Source organism: Sparus aurata, chromosome 23 (genome assembly GCF_900880675.1).
Source record: "Sparus aurata chromosome 23, fSpaAur1.1, whole genome shotgun sequence".
NCBI classification, from domain to species: Eukaryota; Metazoa; Chordata; class Actinopteri; order Spariformes; family Sparidae; genus Sparus; species Sparus aurata.
The window spans coordinates 25,638,432-25,661,313 of NC_044209.1; the positions used below are offsets into that span (position 1 = coordinate 25,638,432).

The following is a 22,882-nucleotide window of genomic DNA, read 5'->3' on the forward strand; positions in this document are numbered from 1 at the left end:
TATATATATATATATATATATATATATATATATATATATATATATATATATATGAATAAATGTACTATGAATTAAATAAACAATAGTCAGGAGTGTGACCACAATGTTAGTTGCTGCTAAATAGCAGCTCTTTACACCCACCCTTGAGCACTAAATAACACACAAGCACAGAGATCGACATAAAAGGACAAAATGATCACCAATAGGATTTCTTAAAATGCTCTAATAAATTCAGCTAAGAGAAAGACAGACTTAAATGCAGACCTCATTTTTACGATTTCTCACCGGTCCCCACAAGGAGTAAGACCTTGATGAATTTTACTGTGATAAATTATTTTCACTCTGATCAAAGAGGTCACCACTGCTTCAACTGTGAGCAGTGAGTGCATCATCTACCCAATAATCATGCCACATTGAGCAGACAAAGGCAGGTGCAGAGAGTTTTTCAAGCTTTAAACCAAACGGGCACAAGGGCTGATGCCACCATGGCCAAAGCTCTGCACCAATGCTTTCGACACAGTTTTCCAACCAGTTGGCATTATGATAGGCACATCTGTTGGACTTGGTATTGCTTGGACAGATTCAGGATGGAGAGATGGCGGGAGGTGGTGGGGGGGGGGGGGACCAGGGTGACAAGATACAACAATCACTCTTTGAGAAGCTTGTAGAGGGCCCGTTCAAAAAAAGGAGCCTAGCAGATTCAGTACCTCAACAGAAAATCAATGCCTCAACCTGCAAAGACTGAAAACATGTCGTTACACCATCAGTAAGATACAAGTTTATAGCTGGACAGCCACAACCTACGTCAGTTCTCCTCGAGCCCCTGCCACAAACACAAGAGGGATAAATAAAATGAATAGGTAACAGTTGAGAAACAATCAGAAAAGGCAACACTGCTGGTTCTGTTGGATCTTTCTTCTCTTTGCCTACCTTTCAACTGGGGGGATTTTACATTGTTGTCGTCGTTACAAATAAGCAAGTTAGCAGTCCACCCTAGCGCTTCCTTTCTTCTGACCCCCTTTTACTTTCTAAATACCTGTCTCTGTCTCGCTCTCTCTCCGCTACTCATGGTTGGAATCTAGAACTCAGCAAACTCCTTTGCACACTTCTCTGTGAAGGAGACTCTGATTTCTTCTTCCTCGTAGTCGTCAAAGTTGCTTGTGTCACCAGGGCCTTTGCACTTAGGAATAAAGGGAGCTTCCACCTGAAACACACAGGACAATCAAATCATCAGAAAGATGCATTTAGGTTTCATAGAGAGCACCAAAGCCAAAACGAACACCATAAACCTCCTGGATGTAACTGGAATAAGTCCCAGAGGATAAAGAGACAATTAAAAACACATTTATATTCATGTATAGTTATGCACAGTTAAGATTAAAATACTCTCAAACAGGACTAAAATGCATTACACGATCAAGAAGTCATGCTTGAATGCTTTGAACGCTTGTCTATTAATCAACTCATTTTGCGATCATGTGCTGATTTTTGCTTTCCCTGAAGACAACTTATCTATTTACAATTCAACTAGTCGTTTTCCATATTCCCAGAATGAATTTTCAACAACTGCATGACTTTCCTGCATTCATATGCATGATGTGTAGGCAGAGAACGTAATACCAGTACCAAAACTAAGAGCTTAAGAGCTGTTCAAATCAATCAAGACAAAAAGAACGACATCTGTGTGTTTTGCTTGACATGTTCTTATAGTGTTTTGCAACAGTCTGTATCGTTATCCACATTTTGTTTGCACACTGTCGGCACTCCTTACATGCCTGACTGCCCTGATGGGGGACCCCTCTCTGTGCAGCAGTTTTCCTGATGAGTCCAAGGTTAGAAAGGGGTCATTTCAATGTGTGCTTTTACCCTGTGGACTTTCTGAAACCCTTTGAAAACTATAACCACGGTTCAGGACCCAACAATGTGTGGCTGTTTGTTTTCATATTATAATGTCAAATGAAGAAGTTCACCAGCTTTTATGCTAATAAAATACTGGAGGGAAACAGACGTTTTGTGCGTTTCAGACACTTTTCTATAAGCTTTCAATATTTTCATCTGTGCAGAAGAGGGACAGATGGTGTGAAATTACCCATAGCCACAAATGTAGACTAAATACTCTGACCAGCGTCTCATTTCCTTTGTCAGCCTCACTTTTCTTCTGCCCTTCTGTTTTTCAAAAAGGCAGGTGGGCTCCATTTTATACTCATTACTGCTCTAGGAAGGGCTGGCCTCTCACCTTCCTCTGGTAGATGGCAATCCAATCAGTGGTGGCAAACCACTTGTGGCCCTTGATATCATTGACTCCGTTCCTGAGGTTGCCAAAGCGCTTGGTCAGGTCCACCTGCAGTAAATTTCTCAACAGATCCTTCAGGTCTGAGCTGAAGTGGGAGGGAAAGCGAACCTGCAGAACAGTAAAAGCAGTGTGAGTGTCTGTGTTTGAGCCCAGCATTGTATACCTCGTGCTTTGTATTTTTACATGACTACAGCTGTGTGTGTGAGCAGAAGCCTGCGAGTGGTGCGATTTATCTGGATGTGACACATCTGCTTGTTTGCATTGGCCATTTTTGTTGACTGGATCGTTTGCGCAAGTAGTTTTTGCATTTTACATCACTGCTGAGTTACCACAAGCAGCTGAATACAAGAAAATACATTTACATTCTTTTACAATTGTATACTTCTACTCCACAACATCTCAATTCTTTCTATCTGACAGTTTTACTTCCCAGCTATACTACCCTACTACTTCCCTTTTAGATCACAACTTTGAATACTCTTCTAGTCCAGTGAACACCACGCATCTGCAGATGTGTTGATGTTGAATGTTTGTTATGAATTGAGGGATGAAGTGTTCCTTTATGAGTCTCCTTTTTCCTCAGCTAAATAAACTATTTAATATCCCTCTTGGATTAGTCGGAAAATATATACTGGCACAGAGGTGAAAGCAGGGATGTTTTTCTGACACCATGAAAAGTCATTAAACACTGAAAGGGAACATTTTACTTTTACTTCTCATACTTTAAGTATATTTTGCTGTTTATATTTACATACTTTATGTAGTAAGATTAGTAAGATTTTGGATGCAGGCGTTTGCTTGTAGTGGCGTATTTTCACATTGTTGAATTAGTACTGACTTGAGTAAAGGAGGTGAATTCTTCTTTCAGTACTGGTTAAAACAGAGATGACAGCCATGTGACAGATCCGAAAAAATGGCCTGCCAAAGGTTAACTATGCGATGCTATGTTCAACAACACCGAGGGCATCTGTTTAGTTCCAGCGCTCTCATGTACATCAACTGGTGCAAAGAAGACTTTGCCTGATTTTTACCATCGACTCTAATGGTACAAGTTAAATAAACACACAGTTTCTTTGTAAATAAAAAGATCCTGATTCAAATTGGTTCAACTTCACTTCAATCTAATGCTTTTTGACCAAAATGCCCCAATTTGATCGGTCATTAACTTAATCAGAAAACATTCTCATGGGACCGTTTTGTGTTTCCTTGCTGGAAATTGTATCTTCTAAAAATAAAAGATAATTACAAAGAATAGGCCCAAAAGAACATTAAAGATTAAAACATTTTTATTACAAAGTCAGGTAAAAAAAAAGCTCAAGATCTATTAAGAAAGTAAAAGTATTTTCATGTCACTTCCTATTAATTAAGAGAAATATAATGAATACATAATTTCAAAGAGGACTTGATGCAAGTAGCAGAGGAGCTGATGAGTTAAGAGCAGTATATTTATCCCTACATCGGAGAGTGTTGGAGGCATTACATTAAGGGCAGCTAATTGGAAAACCTCACTAGCTTTTAAATCGGGGGGATTTCAAGGTTTTAGGCATTTCAGAATTGTAGTTACAACTGAAAAATACCAATGACTTCTTATAATTAAGACTGTGATGTTACCATCACTGTTTAATTGTTTGCACGCCAGAGGAAAACGCTGCTGGTATGAAATTAGGGATGGGCGTGAGGATATCAGTATTCATTCAAAATAATCACAATATTTTAAAAATCTAATGCATGTAAAAGTAAATTGACCCTGTTCTATATCAAGTTGAATAATAAACGTTACGTCTGTGCTAGAAAACATCACATGTTCGTAGTCAGGCATCTGTATTAAGAAGTATATTATGTATCATTTCATCAAAACAAACAAAATACTGCGCATCTAAAAAAAAAAAAAAGAGGATTTTTCAGGTAGGAGTCTGCAAACTCACCTTCCCTGATACAATCTTCTCGTAAATCTGAATAGGCTGGTCTGCAAAGAAGGGGGGATAACCAGCAGCCATCTCATATATCAGCACTCCCAGAGCCCACCAGTCCACTGCTTTATTGTAACCCTGGAATACAAAACGGAAATTAAGTGCAGTCAGATATATCCTCCAACAAAAAACAAAACCTCACACACGAGAGTGTTGACAATAGACAGTAAAGAGCAAATTGTATCAGAGTCCTTAAGGTGACATTTAAATGGTTTCCTTAATGAAGTGGAGTCCCCAGTTGAGCTGAGATCTCCCATAGCCCAATGACGAAGAGCTATGCTGTTTACTAATGGCCGAGTCGAGCACTTACCTTACTGAGAATGATCTCTGGTGCCAGGTACTCTGGGGTCCCACAAAGCGTCCAGGTCCGGCCCTTCACCCTTTTCGCAAATCCAAAATCTGTTACCTAGAAAAACAGAGTGCACAGCTCTGAGCACTGACTACACACTGCAAGAGCACAGAGACCAATTAAAAAAAAAAAAAAAAACAGATCCTTACCTGTATGTAACCTTGATTGTCGATGAGCAGGTTCTCTGGCTTAAGATCTCGGTAGATGAGATCCAGCGAGTGAAGGTATTCAAAGGTCAGTACAATCTGGGCTGCGTAGAAGCGGGCGTGTGGTTCACTACAAAACAGATCACCAACAATGTTTACAGTCAACCAGTCGTGCATGAAAAATACTGATGGGGTTAACCAGAAGTCAGCTTACCTGAATCTACCGATTCTCCTTAGGTGCGAGAACATTTCGCCCCCGGGTACATACTCCATTATCATGTACAGATTACTGTTGTCCTGCAGAGAGACGAGACAAGTCGTACTTACACAACGGAGGGAACGTGTTGAGGAGATAAAGACATATGGACTTTTGAATGCATACCTTAAAAGAGTGCTCCAGTCGCACCAGGAAGGGAAAGCTGACAGCTTGCAGGATACGTTTCTCGTTCAGTGTGTGTTCTATCTGCTTCAGCTTCACTACCTGCACGGTTAGGACAGGTTAGCCCAACCAAACAAGCAACTAACATTTGAACATGAATTACTTTATCCGCACGTGAGAATTCATTGAAGTCAAGAGATTTTTGTCTATAAAATGTGAAAGGACTGTGAAAAATGCTCATAATGATTTCCCAGAGAAAAAAGTGACATCTTCAAATTGCTTCATTTATCCAGCCAACAGTACAAGACTCAGGGATTCTTCATTTACTGACATAAATGACAAAGAAAAGCAGTGAATCTTTAGATTACAGAACACTTTTCCTTGAAAAACTATACATAGTTGCCATTTAATTTTCTCTCGATGGAGTAACAGTGCTTCTCTATCTGTGACGTCAACGTCATCATTAACAACAAAGTGATCTTTGCGCCATTCTAACATTGTTTCACCCCCAGAAGATACACTACAAAAAAATAAGAACAGCATTCTGTCACAGGCACTTCTCCTTTCTCCATGTAGCTCCCAGCCAGCAAAGCATCATATATCAAAGATAACAGCGACAGTTCGCAATGACTTACAATTTATAGGATCAGGAGGTTAAATAAACAAACACACTTTTCAGGAAAATCTGTTTCCTGTTTGTCAGCAACTCTAGGCGATATGCTTTTTAGTAAGTACAGATTATGCTTGGTTCCTTGTTTTAGAAACATGAAAGCAAAGTTTATAGGGAAGCAATTTTATGCCAGTGGTGTCATTAATCTACAGCCATTACATTGTGCAATCTGGATTGCATTTATAATTTTAAGTTAAATTAAAAAAATCAGGTCTATTGCCAATAAATTTCAACTAGGAAAGCGCTCATATAAATACTCCTTAAGTCTTGGTATACTTACTATGACAATTTCTACAAAAGAGACATCATTATTTCAGAAAGATAGACTGGAGGACCCAACCCAAACATTCACCTCGATATAACAAGTAGTATTTCTCTTGCATACTGTGCCCACAAGTACTGTACCTTCTGTTTGTCAAGTATTTTCATGGCAAAATGCTGGCCCGTCTCTTTGTGTTTAACCAGCATGACTCGACCAAACGAACCAGTGCCTAAGGTCTTCAAACGCTCAAAATGGTCCAATGCCGCAGTTTGCTGAGGGGGTAGAAGAGGGTGTCAGTCAGACAAAAGAGCTCATAACAACTTTCCAGGAACACATCATGAAAAGCCCTACTTCAGTTTACCGTTTCAAAATAAAAAAATATCTAAAGTAAATCGTTTTCATGTGAATTAGATATAATGTAATTTTCCTTTTCCAGTCTATAAAAAAACAACAACAACAGGTATTTCACATTAGGCCAGCAGAGGGTGCACTGCCCCTCTCAGATAAATGGGGCTTAATTTGTTCATGGGCGGGACCATTTCCATAAGTCTGCCTGTGAGAGTGAACAAGCCTGTGAAAACTGAAGTGCTTTAAGATTTACTGCAAGAGGCATCATCGCACTAAGGTGTCTCAACACACACAAATCAAAACCACTTTAAAAACAAGTCCTGTAACATTGTACAATAGTAATAACAATTAGAGAATCATGAAACTACGATAATAGAGTGAAAGAGAATTGCTTTTCCTTCTCAACTACATCAACACTCTCACCTGTGCTGGATTCTCCCATTTTTTCAGGAAATCTTCTTTGGCTTTGGCAAGAAACTCCTTCACTGTAATTAGAGACAAAGTGCATGTTCGTTAGAGGGAGTCCATCTGTTTTAAAAACCAACAAGTTCAAACTCATCAGATTGCACATAATAGGCCACCTCCTGTAATCACAAAGACCCAAAGACAACCACAATTTGGGTGTTTTTACCAAAAAAATGTGGAGTCACAGTGAGACATTAAAGTAACTGAGCATGATTCATGTCATGTGCCTCTTGTACATGAATATAAATGCTGCCCAGCTGATGACAATCTACATTCATTTTGTCTTCTCAGCTTGGACTTGCTACTTTTTTTCTTTGTGGGGTCTCAACAACTGCTTCTACCTCAACCATGAAAGTGCACAAGACGAATAAAATACCAAGCAATACCTGGCTGAGGTTGTGAATTAGACCAATGTAAACATTTATCAAAAGACTATTACTGCTCAAGGTAATAATGCAACAGTTTCCTCATACAGTAAAACAAATCATTAAAAGGTATAAAAACATAAAACCAAAAGTACTGATTATTTCCCCAGTTATTATACCACAACTAAATCATGACATGTGCAGAGAACTGTTTTTAGAAGCTTCATAATAAAGCTTCATAGGGATCACCTCTATAAAACCAAGGTTTAACATGCACCAGCATATGTAAGCTCCATCAGCTGTTTGTAGTTTTTTGGAAGGAAACTGACACATGATTGAGGACAGAAGGACATTTCAAAATAGCTCATGACAAGTTCAATGAAAGAACCAGCCGGAGGAGGGGTACAAAAAACCCTCGAAGGCACTGATCGTCCCTCAGAGAACTGCAAAGTCAGTCCATTAAAAACGATGCAGTATGTATGACAGCTGTAAAGCTTTCTAGTGCAAGAGGGTCTGTGCAAGACGGGTACTAGTGATGGAGGCCACCACGAGACTTCCATCAACCCTGAAGAAGCCACAGGGCTCTAGATGGGAGACGTAATGCAGACAACAGTTAGTCTGGCTTCTCATACGTCACAGCTTTATGGGAGGGCGGCAAAGAGAAAACCACTCGAGTGACATCTCAGCCAGTGTTTTTTTCCAGAAGGCCGTGTGAAGCCTGAAACCAGGTTGAAATGTTCTATGGTCTAATTATATAAAATGTGGCACTTTTAACCCTCATATTAAAAAATGCTATGGGTGGCAGCCTAGCTGAAAGAAATCGTGATCTATTAAATTCCAATCCGCAATCTCAATAGTGATGTTTTGTTCTTAATTTTGAAATGCCCTGTCAACTACAGTCTGCTATACATTTGATCCATTTGCACCACTACAACACAATAACTCATTAAAGAGCTGTTTCCTGGCACAAGCTCCCCAATTCCTCCATTCTGCCAGCTTTAACTTGTGTTTTTATTTACATAATGTCACCTGAGGAAGGGCCACGTGAAGTAATTTGTGCAATCAGTTGGAGCTGTCACTCTATTGGTATGTTCAGCACGAATCTGCTAGTCAATGAGGTTGTGTGGATTTTGGAAAAAGAAGTAAAAAGGACATTTAATAAAACGCAATTTATATGACTAGCCTGAAATATAGACTGTGGAGGCCATCAAGATCTTTCCCAATCTTAAAATATGTGCTGCTCATTAAACCAAACACCAGACATCACCACATCATTCACAATATAATTAATGGTGGTGCCAGCATCATGATGTGAGGGATGCTTCTCTGCACCAGGACTGTTGGGGTAAAATAATAGTGGCTGGAGATGGAGGATTATTCTCCAGCAAGATGCCGAACCAAACATAAAGCCAGAGCACTATGGAAGTGACTCAAACAGCCTGGTGTGGCCCAGCCAGAGTCAAAGCCTCAATCCCATCTAGAATTTGTGTCAAGACTTCAATATTGTTGTTCAATCAAAGCGCCCACACAGCTTGACACTTTGTGAGCAGTTCTGCAAGAAAGACATCAGGACCGTACATGCTGGAGGCAGCCACTGCCCCACACCACAAAACCCAAGCTGGAGCATCACAGCCAAAGTTGGATTTGCTCACTCACACATTCCTCAGATGTTCAAAGTTAATCTCACTTAGAAAAACAGTATCTTGAATCCATTTTTTACTTTTATTCTTTTTTTTACAAATATGGTCATAGTTCTCCGAGATCAGACACTGACTCACTTGAAATGATTCTGCACTTATCAATGAACGATTGTGGAACAATAAATGGATCTGGAACCATTCATTGATCTGTGCCAAGAGTGCAGTGTAACATGTGGCTACAATGCCTTTAGAGGAAACTTACATCTGGTCTCTGAACACACACACGCAACACTGTGCATACACCCATTTTTTAAAGAGTTGTGACGGTGTGTAAAATATAAATTGAACAGAGTGTTATCTTTTTTGGACTATTATTTATAAAGAATACCACAGCGGTTCAGCAACACTTTGTAAAAATGTGCGCGGTAAACACAGTTTATTTGCAAAAGATAGCGTTACTTACGTCTGACACAGCACCCCACCTTTTGGGGGGGTTGGGGTTGTAACAAAGACCAACAGAGATACCTGTGGACATTTTGACAGCTTGGCAGAGTGTCATCGGCAGTAAATCATTTCTCATTCCCTCATCTTTATGAGGCTAATCACAGTGCTGTGTGGGAACATGCAGATAACCTGCCCTTCCTCATTCCTCTTTACACACTGGGTGCTAGTTTGGAGGCCAGTAGCTGCCCGAGCAGATGCGGGAGGACTGTTAGCCTGCGACACAAGATGATCAAGGTTGTACAATATAAAAAGGACAAAAAAATATATATTCCTGTACTTAATCTTCATAGTAAAAACAAACAAAATCTTTTTTTTTTTTCACATTATAAGCTTAACATTTCAGATGCCAGATTTCAAATATAGAACTGAGTTCAAAGAAGAAATGATGGATAGTTGATTCAATATAAATAAAAATAAATATCATTCATAGTAATTTATGAACAGCAAAAACTGCAGAAACACGAACCACATTTAGCCCTTTGGGTTGATGTGGAATATGTCTGCTGCCTAGAGTGCAGTTTAAATAAAGCAGTCATCCGTCGGTGGTGACCATATTTTGGACATATTTAATCAGCATTTTGATGTAGTGTTCAAATGAGTCAACTGAGCTAAATATTATGAAAGTGTTATAAACAATAACCGACTACGCAGATATTTCTCATGAAAGCACTTGAGCATCTCTCTCACACAAACACACACTTGCATTTAAAACGACACAAATGCTTAATCCTGAACTGGCTAATGTGATTTCCTGCTAATTCTCCGAGGACCAGCAGCTCCAACAATAGGATGGGAGAAAGCCAGCAAGGACGGCAAAGACCAAAGTTCGAATAAACATGTCGAGAGCGCCGCTGCTCCCACAAGAGAGCGATGGAAGCAGACTGGTCAACAGGGAGAAAACATTTCCCGTGAAAGTTGCTCAACTCCCACTTCCGAGCAGAAAGAGCCACAAATGGAGCTATTACTGTCATAACTCGGAGCTGGTCAGAGGAAAGATGTGGGTGTTCCTGCAAAAGTAGATGGTAGCTCGGCGGTCAAATCAACAGCTGTCTGGGAGGAATTCTTTTCTGCTGCCGTCGCTACCATGGCAATTGCAGGTGATCAACTAAGGCTCAACATCCCAACTCTCCTGCAACCCCAAAATCCTTACCATCTGGGATGACTATGGGTACCTCTGGTGTTGCACCATCTGCTGAGCGCGACCCTGATTCGCTTGAGCGCGAGGATGACTCCCTCTTCCTTTCATGCCTTCTGGAGCTCTTCCTGTCACACATTAGCCCTGCAAAGTCTCCCCTGTTCTTCTTCCTTGGCCTCTTCCTCAGTCACTGACTCATGACCTATCTGCCCCCTCTGAGAGCACTCGAATCGGATCAGCAGCCCCAATCATCCACAGAATCCAGCCAAGTGTCCTTGCCGACAGGGTGTCTTCAGTCTTTCCTGTGATTGTCACTTTGCTGGGCACCAAGTTCAGAAAGTAGCATCCACATCCAGTGTACAGTCCAATTTAGCATTGACAGCAGCACTGCTCCCGTTAACACTCGCACAGATCAATCGGACCCTTGCTTTGGTTTGTATCAATATTTATCCTGTGCACAGAGTACTCTCTGCCGTTCCCTCCCATGTCAAACACACACAAACATATGCACACACAGAGGCTATATATTGATCTTAACAGGGGCATAATCACCAGAGGGAGGGGCGTAAAACACTGGCTGGTATATTTATCCAACCCAGAGAGGAAGTCCTATGGAAAACTAGGCCTAAGTGAAGACCCCTGAGATGAACTAGACAGATCTAGAGGAAACTAAAACTTTCCCTAATTAGCAGAACCAATCAAAATGTCACATCTGTGATGAGAAACTTTCAGAGTTGATCTGGGTGTTTTCAAAAACATAAAAGTGCCCCTCTCAGGAGACACTAGCAGAGCAGGAACGCACAAACCACAGTAAACTTTTTCTCCCCCCGCCCGAATGCGCCAGAGAGTCTGTGTAGTGCCAGCGCTGAATCGATCCTCCAAAAATCAATCCTACATCTCTCCCCTGGGCCTCTCTGGCCCACTCTGACGCAGGAACAGAGGGGTTATATTAGGGCGAGCTGACCGACATTCAAGTGTGAAGCGCGCCAAATCAAGTCCCAGTGTACACCAGGCCTTGTTCAGATAGCATACTCTCCCATGTGGTGCAAAAGAAATCAGTCAGAGCAGAGAGATGTAAACAGGAAAGGTGCTCCAATTTGTGTAAAGGTGAGAAACCAGTTGTAGTGATCAGCTAAAATACTGGCAGTTCATATTTTACTATGACTACAAGCAGTTACCAACAGAATCACAGATGAGAAGTTACTTTACATCCTACAGCACAATTTGCCAGTTAAAGCAGCTAGAAGAAGCTTTTATTTTTTGATAATTCTGGCGGCCTCTTTGGACAAAAGTGGTATGTGCACCAGCTCCTGATCTGGTAAGAGCCCTAATTATTTTTTTTCAAAATGGAGGGAACCGATATTTAATACAAATTGTGCTTTTTGCATGATGCATGGCGATGAGGTAACGTATCGATCAGAGAGTATGCTTTGTTTGAGTTATACGCCAGCCTACAGCCAACAGATTCAGTTACTTGGTAATACTATTTTTGCAGACTTATGGCAACGGCGACTCATCCAGATATGACAATCCACTTTTGTTTTTATTCTATTGTGTTCATCTTTATCTCTGCAGGGCGATGAAGAGAGCCAGGACAAGAGCCATGCTCGGAATACAAAGATGCGCCTTATCGACATCTTTACAGAGACCCGTCTCCACCACAACATCCCGACATCAAGCTGCTGCACCCAACAGGCGGACCGTGTTCGGAGCGGACATAGCGCAGGTGGAGAAAAGGTGAACTTTTGTTTACATCACCAGTTAATGAACCATTTTTTCATGACTACGTTGTTGTTTACAATCTTGTCAACACAAATTCAAAGAAGGCACAACAGAATTATTTCCTAAGTGTGTACACATTTATGTATATAAATAACTATATTTTTTGTGAGGGAACATTCGTTTCGTTATGCAACCCTGTTTTGTATGACGATAAATAGATGACCCTATAGAACGTCAAGCTAAAGTTATTAACATTAGCTTGGTAGCAAGCCCAACAAAAATGTTTAGGTTTTAAGCCAGTTATATCCTCTGACAAACCAACAGAATACATAGAAGCTTGTTTCGTCAGGCTGAGAGACACCTGAATACATATTTGGTTTGTTAGTTTCAACTCCACGCCTGTGTTTCAATTGTGGGAGGCTAAAGCTAACCAGCTACATATCAGGTAGCTAATGAACATTTAATTATAGGAAAGAAAATACATGCCAACTATTTTAATGATGGATTGTTTTTCTTATTAATTTTCAAGCAAAGATTTCAATAATTTGCTAGTCACAGCTTTTTAAATTTAAGGATTTGCGATCTTTGTAATGAATAGTAATGTACGGAAGAGGATTAGGGCCACATGTGGATTTTTTTTTTTAGTTCTGACTTTTTTCTCAGAATTATGAGAAAAAAGTCAGAATTCTGAGATCAAAGTCAGAAGTCTGCACATGTAAAAAAAAAATTTAGTTCTGACTTTATTCTCAGAATTCTGACTTTAATCTCAGAATTATGAGAAAAAAGTCAGAATTCTGACTTTAAAGTCAAAACAAACAAAAAAAAATTCATATGTGGCCCTAATCCTCTTCTGTAGTAATGGATGATCTCTGGGAAAAAAAAAAAAAAAAAAAGCAATTGTTAGTTGCAACACCAACTGCCTGCAAATTCAAAGGCAGCCTCACAAGTTGCCAACAGACGCCAGGTTTACCACCACGTTTACCACCACGCCTGTTGTTGCTCTGAGAATCCAAAGAAAAAATATTTTCCTCCTCCAATAACCGAACTCCATCCTCAGTTTTGCTTTGCTTGTTGCTGGATTTTGCATCTCGGGCTTGTTCCCTGGCATCTGGCCAACTTGCCAGTTCAGTGCTGTAAGCTTATCTGAGGTGGCTGATTGGCATTTCAACAGCAAGGTCCACTGGTAATCAGTGCAGGCTTATAACAAAGCCCCTTTAACTGGAGACAGGAAGTGATGAGCGATCCAAACACAAACCTTCCCCTGTTACACAAACCAGCTGCGTGCAGCGCCGGGGCAGGACATGAACCACACTGATATTTATAGATAGAGGGAGTTGCACTTTGACAGGGTGCCACCTCATTATATGACCAAATTCAAAGTGCACAACATTCAATACAACAATCCCTTATGTCATAACTGTCTGGAGAATGGTCCTGCTCTGATGTTTAAGAAGAAAACATTTATATGCTACCAAACAATCAGGTAGACTTACAAGGGCCCTCGGTAAGAGCAGTATCACAAAAGCTTTGATATCAATGTATGTGTGTGTTTGTATATGTTCATTATTACACTACATAGCAGTTTAAGGCCTGTGGTGTTCTGCTGTGCAGCATGATGCCTGACACACACTTCCAGAACAACAGAAACATGGCTTCCTTTGAACTGAACACCATAGGTAAGACAACAGAGAGAAACAGCAGGCTGCTCTCTGTGTGTATTTGTTTACACAGACGTATACATGGACATATGCATGCACACACACACACACGTCATGGCTGCTGGCACATAAATACTAGAACAACCAATGTCATCCATTATCTACAAAAATAAAATAACTATCACTCCACCAAAGCCAACAGTCACTAAACTTGCCAGGCTAGGATTTGAATTTACTATCAAACATCATCAAGAAAAAGAAAACCAGCTTTATTATCTGTTAAACTAAATTCTTTTGAGCTCAGCCCGATACCAACTAATGGAGAGCTGATGGAGAATAGCCTGGGCCACGGCTTTAACCCGTGCTCCTGCCCCACTCCAGAATGAAAACTCACTGCAGCAGCAAGCCTCTCGCTCCCCCTGCGGTTGGTCATGTCTGTCGTCTCCACTGACAGTGTCCCCTAGACAAGGCCCGGCCCGAGGAAAAAGCCTTCCTGCCAGCCTGTGAATAACAGACATCGTACAAGGCTGGAGGAAGCCAGCTGATAGCCAGCGCAGAGTCTCAAAACTGCAGTCTGTCCGGAGGTTTAACAAGTGGGAAATCCAAAATATGCGACACCAATGACGACTTAAAATTTCAAACTATCCTGGCCGGGCTGTGTTTAGTTTGTAGAGCAGTACAGGCGATGACCAACTCTGCAGAGCCTGGGCTGGACCTTCCTTGCTCCTTCACTTCCTGCCTCAGTTCAGTGTCTGTCCACCCCGTTTCCTCCTGTGGGCCTGAAATCAGCTTTGTGTACTAGCGCAGCAGCTCTCCGCTCGTCTTCTTGAGCCTGGAAAGTTCAGGGGAAACAGCAGCTGAACAAGCTCTCAGCACTCTCTTTCCATTTTCTGTTGAAACCAAGCGAGCTGCCATGTTGTCCTCATCTCTCGCTGCTCTGTGGAAAATTATGCTCCGGGGTGTGGGCTCCGGACCACAGGTCTGCACCTGTCTCTGGGGATCAGGGTGGACCCTAAGCGATCAGACTGATAAGGATGTGAAACATGGCATGTGAACAAACCTCCCACCAGCAGTTCTGGCCCTGCTTTTAACTGACTAGTTCCCAATTTTGCATTACTTCTTGAGCAATGAAAAACAAACGTATGTGCTATTAACGCCTGAAAGTCATGGGCCTTGTTACAAGTTACAAGTACTTGATTCTTTTGTATTGTATTGTTTATTCTTGTACTTTTATTATTGTTTATTACAATATCACTGTCCTTTGGCTGCTGTGATAAACAAATAAGGAGATTCTGATTCAGACTGTGAAGGGTTACCAGTGACGGGTTAACATTACAGAGGGCTGGAGGCCATTCTTCACACATACTCTCTACCAGCAACAAGGAGCTGACACTCATTTTGCAGATACCTGCTCAGACTTTGCACTCTTGAGTGTTATTTATAGTGTCATGGATAAAAACATAAAACGGTGTCCTCCCAGGCCTTCTCTAGGCCCTGTGATCCCGAATCTGACCACTGGCATTGGGTTAACAAGCATTTTATTAAGAAACAGTATGAAAGGTGTATCTTACTTAGTAGGAGTGAACCACTTGAATCTAATTTAGGTGGAAGATAAGGGTTATTTATAGGTATGCACGATATGGATATCTTTTTCAGATAACATCGATAACTCTGCTTCTCAAAACTAAAACCAATTAGATTACAGACATTTTTATATCTTAAAAAAAAAAATCCTACTCTGTAATATACGTACACCTGGAGGTAAGAAAGACTAAGATATAGTGAACAACAATGGATGATTTAATATTCCACAACTCTAATAAGCTTTGTATAAAACTTGTACACAACACATCGCAGATTACAACCATGTTCTCTTCCTCTTAAACTGTAAAGTGTCCATACGGCAACAACACGTTTGGCTCTCTACCTCCTCGCTCTCGCCAGGTGCATTAGTTTGATGTCAGGAGTCTGAGAGAGTGCTGCACCTTTTCTTCTTCTTCGGTGTTTATTAATGGATTGCAAACCAACTTTAGAGTAGCATGCTGCCAGCTACTATATTAGAGTCTGCAGATGCTCCGCTTGTTAAGTCCACGAAATCAATTTGGCTTTACATTATCGTCTCCATGAATGAGCTACAATTTCAACAATACTGATAAATAGCAGATTTCATATACACTTCCCTGCACTGATATATATCCTGCATCCTTATTAATTTATTTTGCTAGCTAATACAAATGTCCTCCTGTTATTTGTATCAATGTTACAGTACAAAAGAAAACTAACTGTCAAGAAAAACATTTTTTTGTGAGGAGCAACACCTCACAACACAACTGACAAGAGCATCTCTTCCTCTCCGTCACGTACACAAACATGTGCATGCACAAACACAAACACACACTCTCTGTGACACAAGTACCCTTGTTCTAAATGCTGCTCATCACATGATATTCAAGAGACTCCTAAACTCCCAAGTTTCTGCCTGGAGAGTATCACCCTCGTGCATCATATGACCACATCTTGGTGCCTTTTTCCCCTTTCTGATAACAACCAACTCCCCCTCCTTACTGTCAAACCCAATCTGTGGGACTTGGGTTCTCACTGCACTGACATTCAAATCATCACTTGCAGAAACTCTCAGAAATATGTGCATGTCCACTGTACACATTTTAAATCACAGCTCTTTTCTATACACTGGGGAATACTTTGTCCTGAAACAATTAATGATGAAGTGCACAAGAGACCTCCAGCTGAGGGGTTTAGGTTTGCTATGTTATTGCAGCCGTTCATAACCTTATGAAAGGAGGGGGGGAATCATCAGAAACACATGACCCACAAAGAAGCCTATGACTGTTGTATAAGGTTAGTTGTCATCCTTGCTGCTACCTCAGAATATAACCTGAGGCTTTTGATCACGAGCCTTTCCACAGAATCAGCGGAGAGAATGAATAATATCATCTGCTCTTCAGTTACCATGAACATGGTGTCACACTTCACAGTTTGGCTAAACTGAATGGGAATGGTCACGTAGAGTGAAACAACCCAGCGAAGTTAAGCATATTCTGCTAAACCACTCTTTCCATGCTAGAATAGGGTGTCGAAAGCAATGTAACATGGTGTCATTGTGGAGGGTCTTCGGGCCTATTTTGCATTATACAGGTGTTAACTTTATTTCGCTGCTGTGGGAAACAGGAAATAACTGCAGCGAAGAGATTCAATGACAGGCGACATGACACGGCTAACGTTAGCTTCTGCCGCTACAGGTTAAAGGCTACTCACCGCTCTCCATCTCATTGCCCTTCTTCGCGGTGGGCGTGTTGCCCATGATGGCAGGCTGATGGTGGAGTCCCTGGGCTCGGACTGAGTCTTCCTTCTCGAGTCGCTGAGAGATGCTACACAGCTAACGCAGTCACTGGGCTCAATGAAGCTGACAGCTAGCTACTAGCTAACAGCTATCATTATTAACTAACCAGTGTAAATATATTTCCTCCGATATCTTCCCTTGGTATGTTTCGAAAACTCCCAACCAAGCGATTATATCCAAATATGCAGCTAACACTAACGCCTTAGGTTAGCTAGGCTAGCACACAAGCTAACTCTAGTGGAGCTGGTCAGTTGATGTTAGCTTCGCAGCGTTAACTCGTCAAAATCCAAGCGAGCACCGGTGAATTAAGATGTCAGTCGACTGTCATTTATTTCCAGGGGTGGCTTGGTGTTTCAAAAATCCCAATCCAGAGCATTAGACGGACCGTCGAAGGCTGTTTCCGTCTATCTAACCAGCAGGCTAGCGTTAGCTTCTGGCGTCCCTCGCCGTCGTATCCTGGCCTGAACTAACCAGGTGCTATCTCTGTCAATGCAGGCCTTTTCAGTTAAAAACCTGGATAACAACAGTGCTGTCCGGGTTATTCGGGTTTTCCGCTGTCGGTTGTTTCAAATGGAAACCTCTCCATTCGCTTCCAGACCAGGCATCAAGTGCAATGGCTTCCTGGGACCGACCATCTGATAGTCGATTCCTAAGATCAACAGACCCCTTCCATTAATCTTCAGACCGCAAGGGAAACTCCAGTCATCCATCCACTGGTCCCGCCTCTCGCGGGCTCTGATTGGTTACACGCACAGCTACTTAGTCGACAGACGTCACAGATCGCGTGCTGATTGGATAAGCGTCAATACATCCAGTCGTTGCATTGATGCGATTCGTCTGTCAAATGGGATTGTCCCGCCTCCCGGACCTGCTAATAACCAAAACGCCCATTAACAGTAAATGTTTGTTTCTTCTTCCTTTTAATTATCAGCTGATTTTCTATATCAAATTGATTTTCGTGCAGGACATAAATGAAGCGCTGCAGCATCTCACAGCCTTCATTCTATGTGCAGAGCAGTATTTTCCACAGCCAGCTCTGTATCCTAGCCACCCCTTTTACCCGACTGATCTGTGATTGGATGTGACGTTAACACGGGCTATTTTTAGTAAAATGTGAGAAATATAAGGGGATACTCACACTGATATTTGTGTTACAGCGCTGCCTCTCTGTTGTGTTTAACCATATGATGGATTTAATTTATTTCTTGATACATTCTTAAGAAGTATTTTCAGCACAGACGCATTCAAAAGTGGTTTATATTCCGTTTTCCTGCCTCTGTGATCAAAAGTGAAGACTATTTAGCTAAGTATTATGGCAAAGCATGATTAACTCTGTCACACAATCATACACAGATGCATAACAAATACAATGTTATTTTATTTGGAACACAACACTGCAAAAATGGAGGAGGTGATTCAGCCCATACGAAGCCCATTCCAAACCCTAAGGGGAGAAAAAGTTTAAGTGCAAAAGGAATTTAAACCTAAAAATATAATGGCAGAATATCAAATTCCTGTACAGCAATATACTGCAATGTATTTGCCTATTGCTTCAGTGCTTAAATGCTCTGAAATGGGTACAAATCAGTTCTGCACCAACAAAAGCAGGAAGGTGAATCACACATCAGTGATCTGTTTCACTTCACTGTTTCCCTTCCATGACTTGAAATACTTCAACACTGCTTGCAACATCATGGTAAGGAACTCCCAATCTATAATTGAGCATTATACTGGTGAGATGTTCATAATCTTCCTCATCTTCCTTGGAACAAACACTCAACTGAAGCCAAAGGAGAGAGTTCATTCTTGATAAGCTTCAGTTAAATAAGGGCAGCTGTAAGGCAAAATGTCTGTACATCCACACTAGAATGTCCACAGGCATTCTTCAAAAATAAGGTCTCATACTGTCGGGCATGGGTGGTCTCTATAAGCAGTCCATAGAGTTATCTGGTAGTAACCCCAGGGGTGGGGCCTTGCCAGGGAGACAGGATGGAGGGAGCATGGAGTTTGACGTAGGATCCACATTTTCAGAGTCTTCCATTCGCTCTGCACAGCCTTCCCAGTTTATATGGAATCTGGTCACACGTGGGTTTGATGCCAGAATATTTCTCTGGAGCTGAAAATAGACGCAAATTTACATCAATACTTTGGACAAGTAATTGCACTCATTAAAAAGTATGTGCAGTTAGAAATAAATCCCACTCCATCCTATAGATCAGAATGGTACAAAGGTAGAAAATGATATTCATCCAACATCATTACATGATCACATAAATAACTTTCTTTTTTATCTCATATACATACAATATTATTCCAAGTTTCATTCCGACTGTCAGCAAACTTTTAAAGATGTGGCAACTTTGAACAAAATCCTTCGGCACCACAACAAATCTCACAGTGGATTAGTCCAGAAGTTACAGAATAGTAACATTTCTGCTGAACTAGTTATATAACCAAGGGAATTTGATAGGATTATAAGTAATTGCTCCAAAGTGCAAGCCCAACAGAAAGAAAAGCTTCAACTCTACAATGTATTATTGCACAATGTTGCTCGATAACCTTTGTTCAATTTCACAGTTTATACAATAAAAACATGTCATCATGCTGGGTTTTACAAACTCTAGAGTATTGTACTAGAGTATACACTAAAACTTTAGTGTATATGTATTGAATGTATAGTGCTGCCTGCTTGAAAGCGTTTTAAAATAATTTTGCCCACCACCATACAAACAGTAATTATTATCTCAAAACAGTGCAATAAGCATTAAACAGTTTCACTGGCAATCATTAGTCTGACCTGTGTGTAGTCTGGCTTGATCGGTGGATTTTCACGAAGCTCTGGTTCTGTGTACTCATTGTTCACATAGTATCCAATGCGAATGAACTCCTGGCCCCGGTATGTGCAGGTGATCAGCACTACAGTTACACCAACAGCATCACTTTCAGGAATCAGTCCAGTGTTTGGGGCATCAGCCTGTGAAAGGAAAAACACAATACAAAGATGTGCAAAAATATACATTTTTGCATACATTTTATTTCAGGGATTCTAACTGTCGGCTTGACAAATAGAGATTATGGTATGCTGTGGCTCATAATACTTTGATAAATCACTTGATCAACAAAAGAGACATTGCAGTGAGATCAATAAGTAGAACAACATAAAGAACACAAATAAAGGTTGCAGCATGCTGATTACTTTAAGAATCATGTGTAGATTTGTATGACGAGTGCATGATACTTCAATTCTTGTTGAGTTGTTATTAAAAGCTAATTTTGTCCCAGTGTATTGATGCTCGGTGCAGGAACACACTAACTGCAATTGATATTGGCTGATATTTATATAACTGTGAAAAAAGTGAGGCTAATACAATGAAGACACTCAAAAGGTGTTTACATTGACCATTTCAGGATGTCTGACTCATCCTTTTGTAGCTGGCCTGTGTTAGTATGTTATGAGCAAGCAGAATTGTGTTTTGCTTAAATAAACAAATCAAGAAGACTACAGTTGTAGGTACTGTAGCCCAAGTGATACAACATTTTGTCGGATACAAAAAAAGAGAGAAATTATAGATCAGACATACCATAACATTAATAAGCACTTTTGATGTGGTTCCCTATAATTTTTTAAAAATATAAATCAGATCACAACATTTTCTGGGCATGAACTTATATTAAAACATTTACTTGTCACTATCCTCTGGTGGACAAATTATAGAATGCTGACCTTTACAAAATCTTGTCATTTCTGTGCTTCAATTTTTTTTTTTTAATCATTTTTCATCTGATATATCAGCCAGGCTCTAGTAGCCACTTTCTTCCATACAATCTCACTTCCAGATTTATGGATAAAAAACCAAAACTACCCACCAGTGGTAGCATGATATGAAACAACTGGGGTGCTGCATTATTGGTACATATCAAGACAAACAGGTAGTAAAAACAGGAACTGCAGTATATTCTCTACGTTGTTTGAGAAAAAAAAAAAAAAAGCTGCAGTTTGTAATTTCTGGTCTTTCAAACGTCTCTGTGAACAATTAGAAAGTTATGCAGGAGAGAAGAACTGTTCTAGGGGATGCAACTCCTGATTTTGAAAGCTGTCTAAGGTAGTTTGCCTCAACCAAACACACCTGAAACACAAACATATGTCTTCCAGCAGGTACTGGGCCGACCAAGACAGAGTCGAGGACCTGGTCATACTCTTCACTCTCTGCGGAGCCAACATAGATGATCTTCCACTCCAGATCTATAATAAAACAGAATAAAACAGAACAAAACAAAACAGTTATGTTCCACTGTAAAATGCAAAGTTATTAATGTGGTGATGAGACAATTAGTCCACTAACCAGTTAGATAATCAATTGGCCAAATATTATTAACAGCACTGCCTGGGTTAATCATCTAAAATAAGTTCAAATCTAACTATAACATGTGACAACTGCTGTTCATTAAATACAGCAATTCTGTGTCCATTGCCCATGTAACACGAATAACGTTATACAACACAGCAAAGTTGTTATTGTATCATGTAAACATTAACGGTGTATTTGCAATGTATTTGCAAACCTTCACACCATTAACTGTTACCTGAGGAGAAACAAAGGCTAAGACGTAACAGGAAAGGTATGATATGAATGCAGTTAAGGCTGTCGTAGCTTTTTAAACAATCTCGATTAGCATATTTATACATTTCACGGACTGGACCTAAGTTATAAGGTTATTATCAGACATCTTAGTGAATTGTCCACCGTGGGAGACACAATCAATCAAGCTGTGTCTGATTACTTTGCCATTACCTTGTATCGTTACGTTACTTTTGACACAATTAACGACTTTCTTTTAAGCTAACCTAGCATTAGCTGTTAGCAATCACTAAGAGACGTTGACAACAGGCTTATGCTTTGGCTTCAGACAAACAATAATGAGTTTATCTGCGATGGTACGTACCTTCGGGGAGGTCCTCCATACACTCAAACGTTATTTCAAACTGAAAAGGGTTTCCAAAGGGACTCGGGTTATCTAGGACAGCCACATTCAACACCTGCACCTTCGCCATTGTTACCGAAGCGCTAAAAAAAGAGAGGGCTAACCAAAAACAAACGTTCAAACCAGTTTCCCGGGGAAACGCTAAAAGCGACACTACAACGACAAACACACTAAACCGTTTAAGCTGTCAAACACCTTCGATTTGACCAAGATTAAATCTTGTTTGCTCGCCTAAATTCACTCTATTCGGTTAATCGTTGCTCAGTATAACAAGAATATGTTAAATTTGAGGATAGATGCGCTGCTCTCCCGCCGCTTTCAGTCTCCTAATACCCAGGCTTCACCGCGCGCGCGCCTACGGCAAGCGGTGAGTGCGTGACGGAGAAGCCGCGTCCAACCCCGGAAAGGCAAAGCGACTCTACCGTCCCCTAGTGGCTGAGTACGATATAGCACCTGTTTTGAATTACCCTGGGCTGGAAGGGTGCAATAAAAAACTTTATGGTGTCTCACCCCATGAAGGGCACACAACTGGCACAATATATCCTAATGCAATAAAATTCAACCCTGAACAACATCCTTGAGACAGTTCCTTACAGAACAAAAACTAATATGTACGAACAGGGCCGTAGCCA

General features: G+C 40.8%; 2 protein-coding genes across 4 annotated transcripts; both read right to left on the minus strand.

Annotated features, from left to right (window-relative positions):
• Positions 1-251: 251 nt before the first annotated feature.
• prkacaa (protein kinase, cAMP-dependent, catalytic, alpha, genome duplicate a) lies at positions 252-17,998 on the minus strand. Of its 3 annotated transcripts, none has more exons than XM_030408286.1 (10): positions 17,183-17,998; positions 6,841-6,902; positions 6,213-6,341; positions 5,141-5,239; positions 4,973-5,055; positions 4,762-4,888; positions 4,574-4,669; positions 4,219-4,341; positions 2,237-2,401; positions 252-1,204 (listed from the first exon to the last, which is right to left on the minus strand). In XM_030408286.1, the coding sequence occupies exons 1-10, from the start codon at positions 17,226-17,228 to the stop codon at positions 1,079-1,081; spliced, it is 1,056 nt and encodes a 351-aa protein (XP_030264146.1). In that variant the 5' UTR covers positions 17,229-17,998; the 3' UTR covers positions 252-1,078. The 3 variants fall into 3 exon arrangements, with proteins under 3 accessions (XP_030264146.1, XP_030264147.1, XP_030264145.1); XM_030408287.1 differs by lacking the exon at positions 17,183-17,998 and adding an exon at positions 14,301-14,610; XM_030408285.1 differs by lacking the exon at positions 17,183-17,998 and adding an exon at positions 10,542-11,008.
• Positions 17,999-18,625: 627 nt separating this feature from the next.
• Positions 18,626-22,627, minus strand: asf1ba (anti-silencing function 1Ba histone chaperone). Its single transcript, XM_030408305.1, has 4 exons — positions 22,212-22,627; positions 21,395-21,510; positions 20,065-20,241; positions 18,626-19,383 (listed from the first exon to the last, which is right to left on the minus strand). The coding sequence occupies exons 1-4, from the start codon at positions 22,318-22,320 to the stop codon at positions 19,192-19,194; spliced, it is 594 nt and encodes a 197-aa protein (XP_030264165.1). The 5' UTR covers positions 22,321-22,627; the 3' UTR covers positions 18,626-19,191.
• Positions 22,628-22,882: the final 255 nt, after the last annotated feature.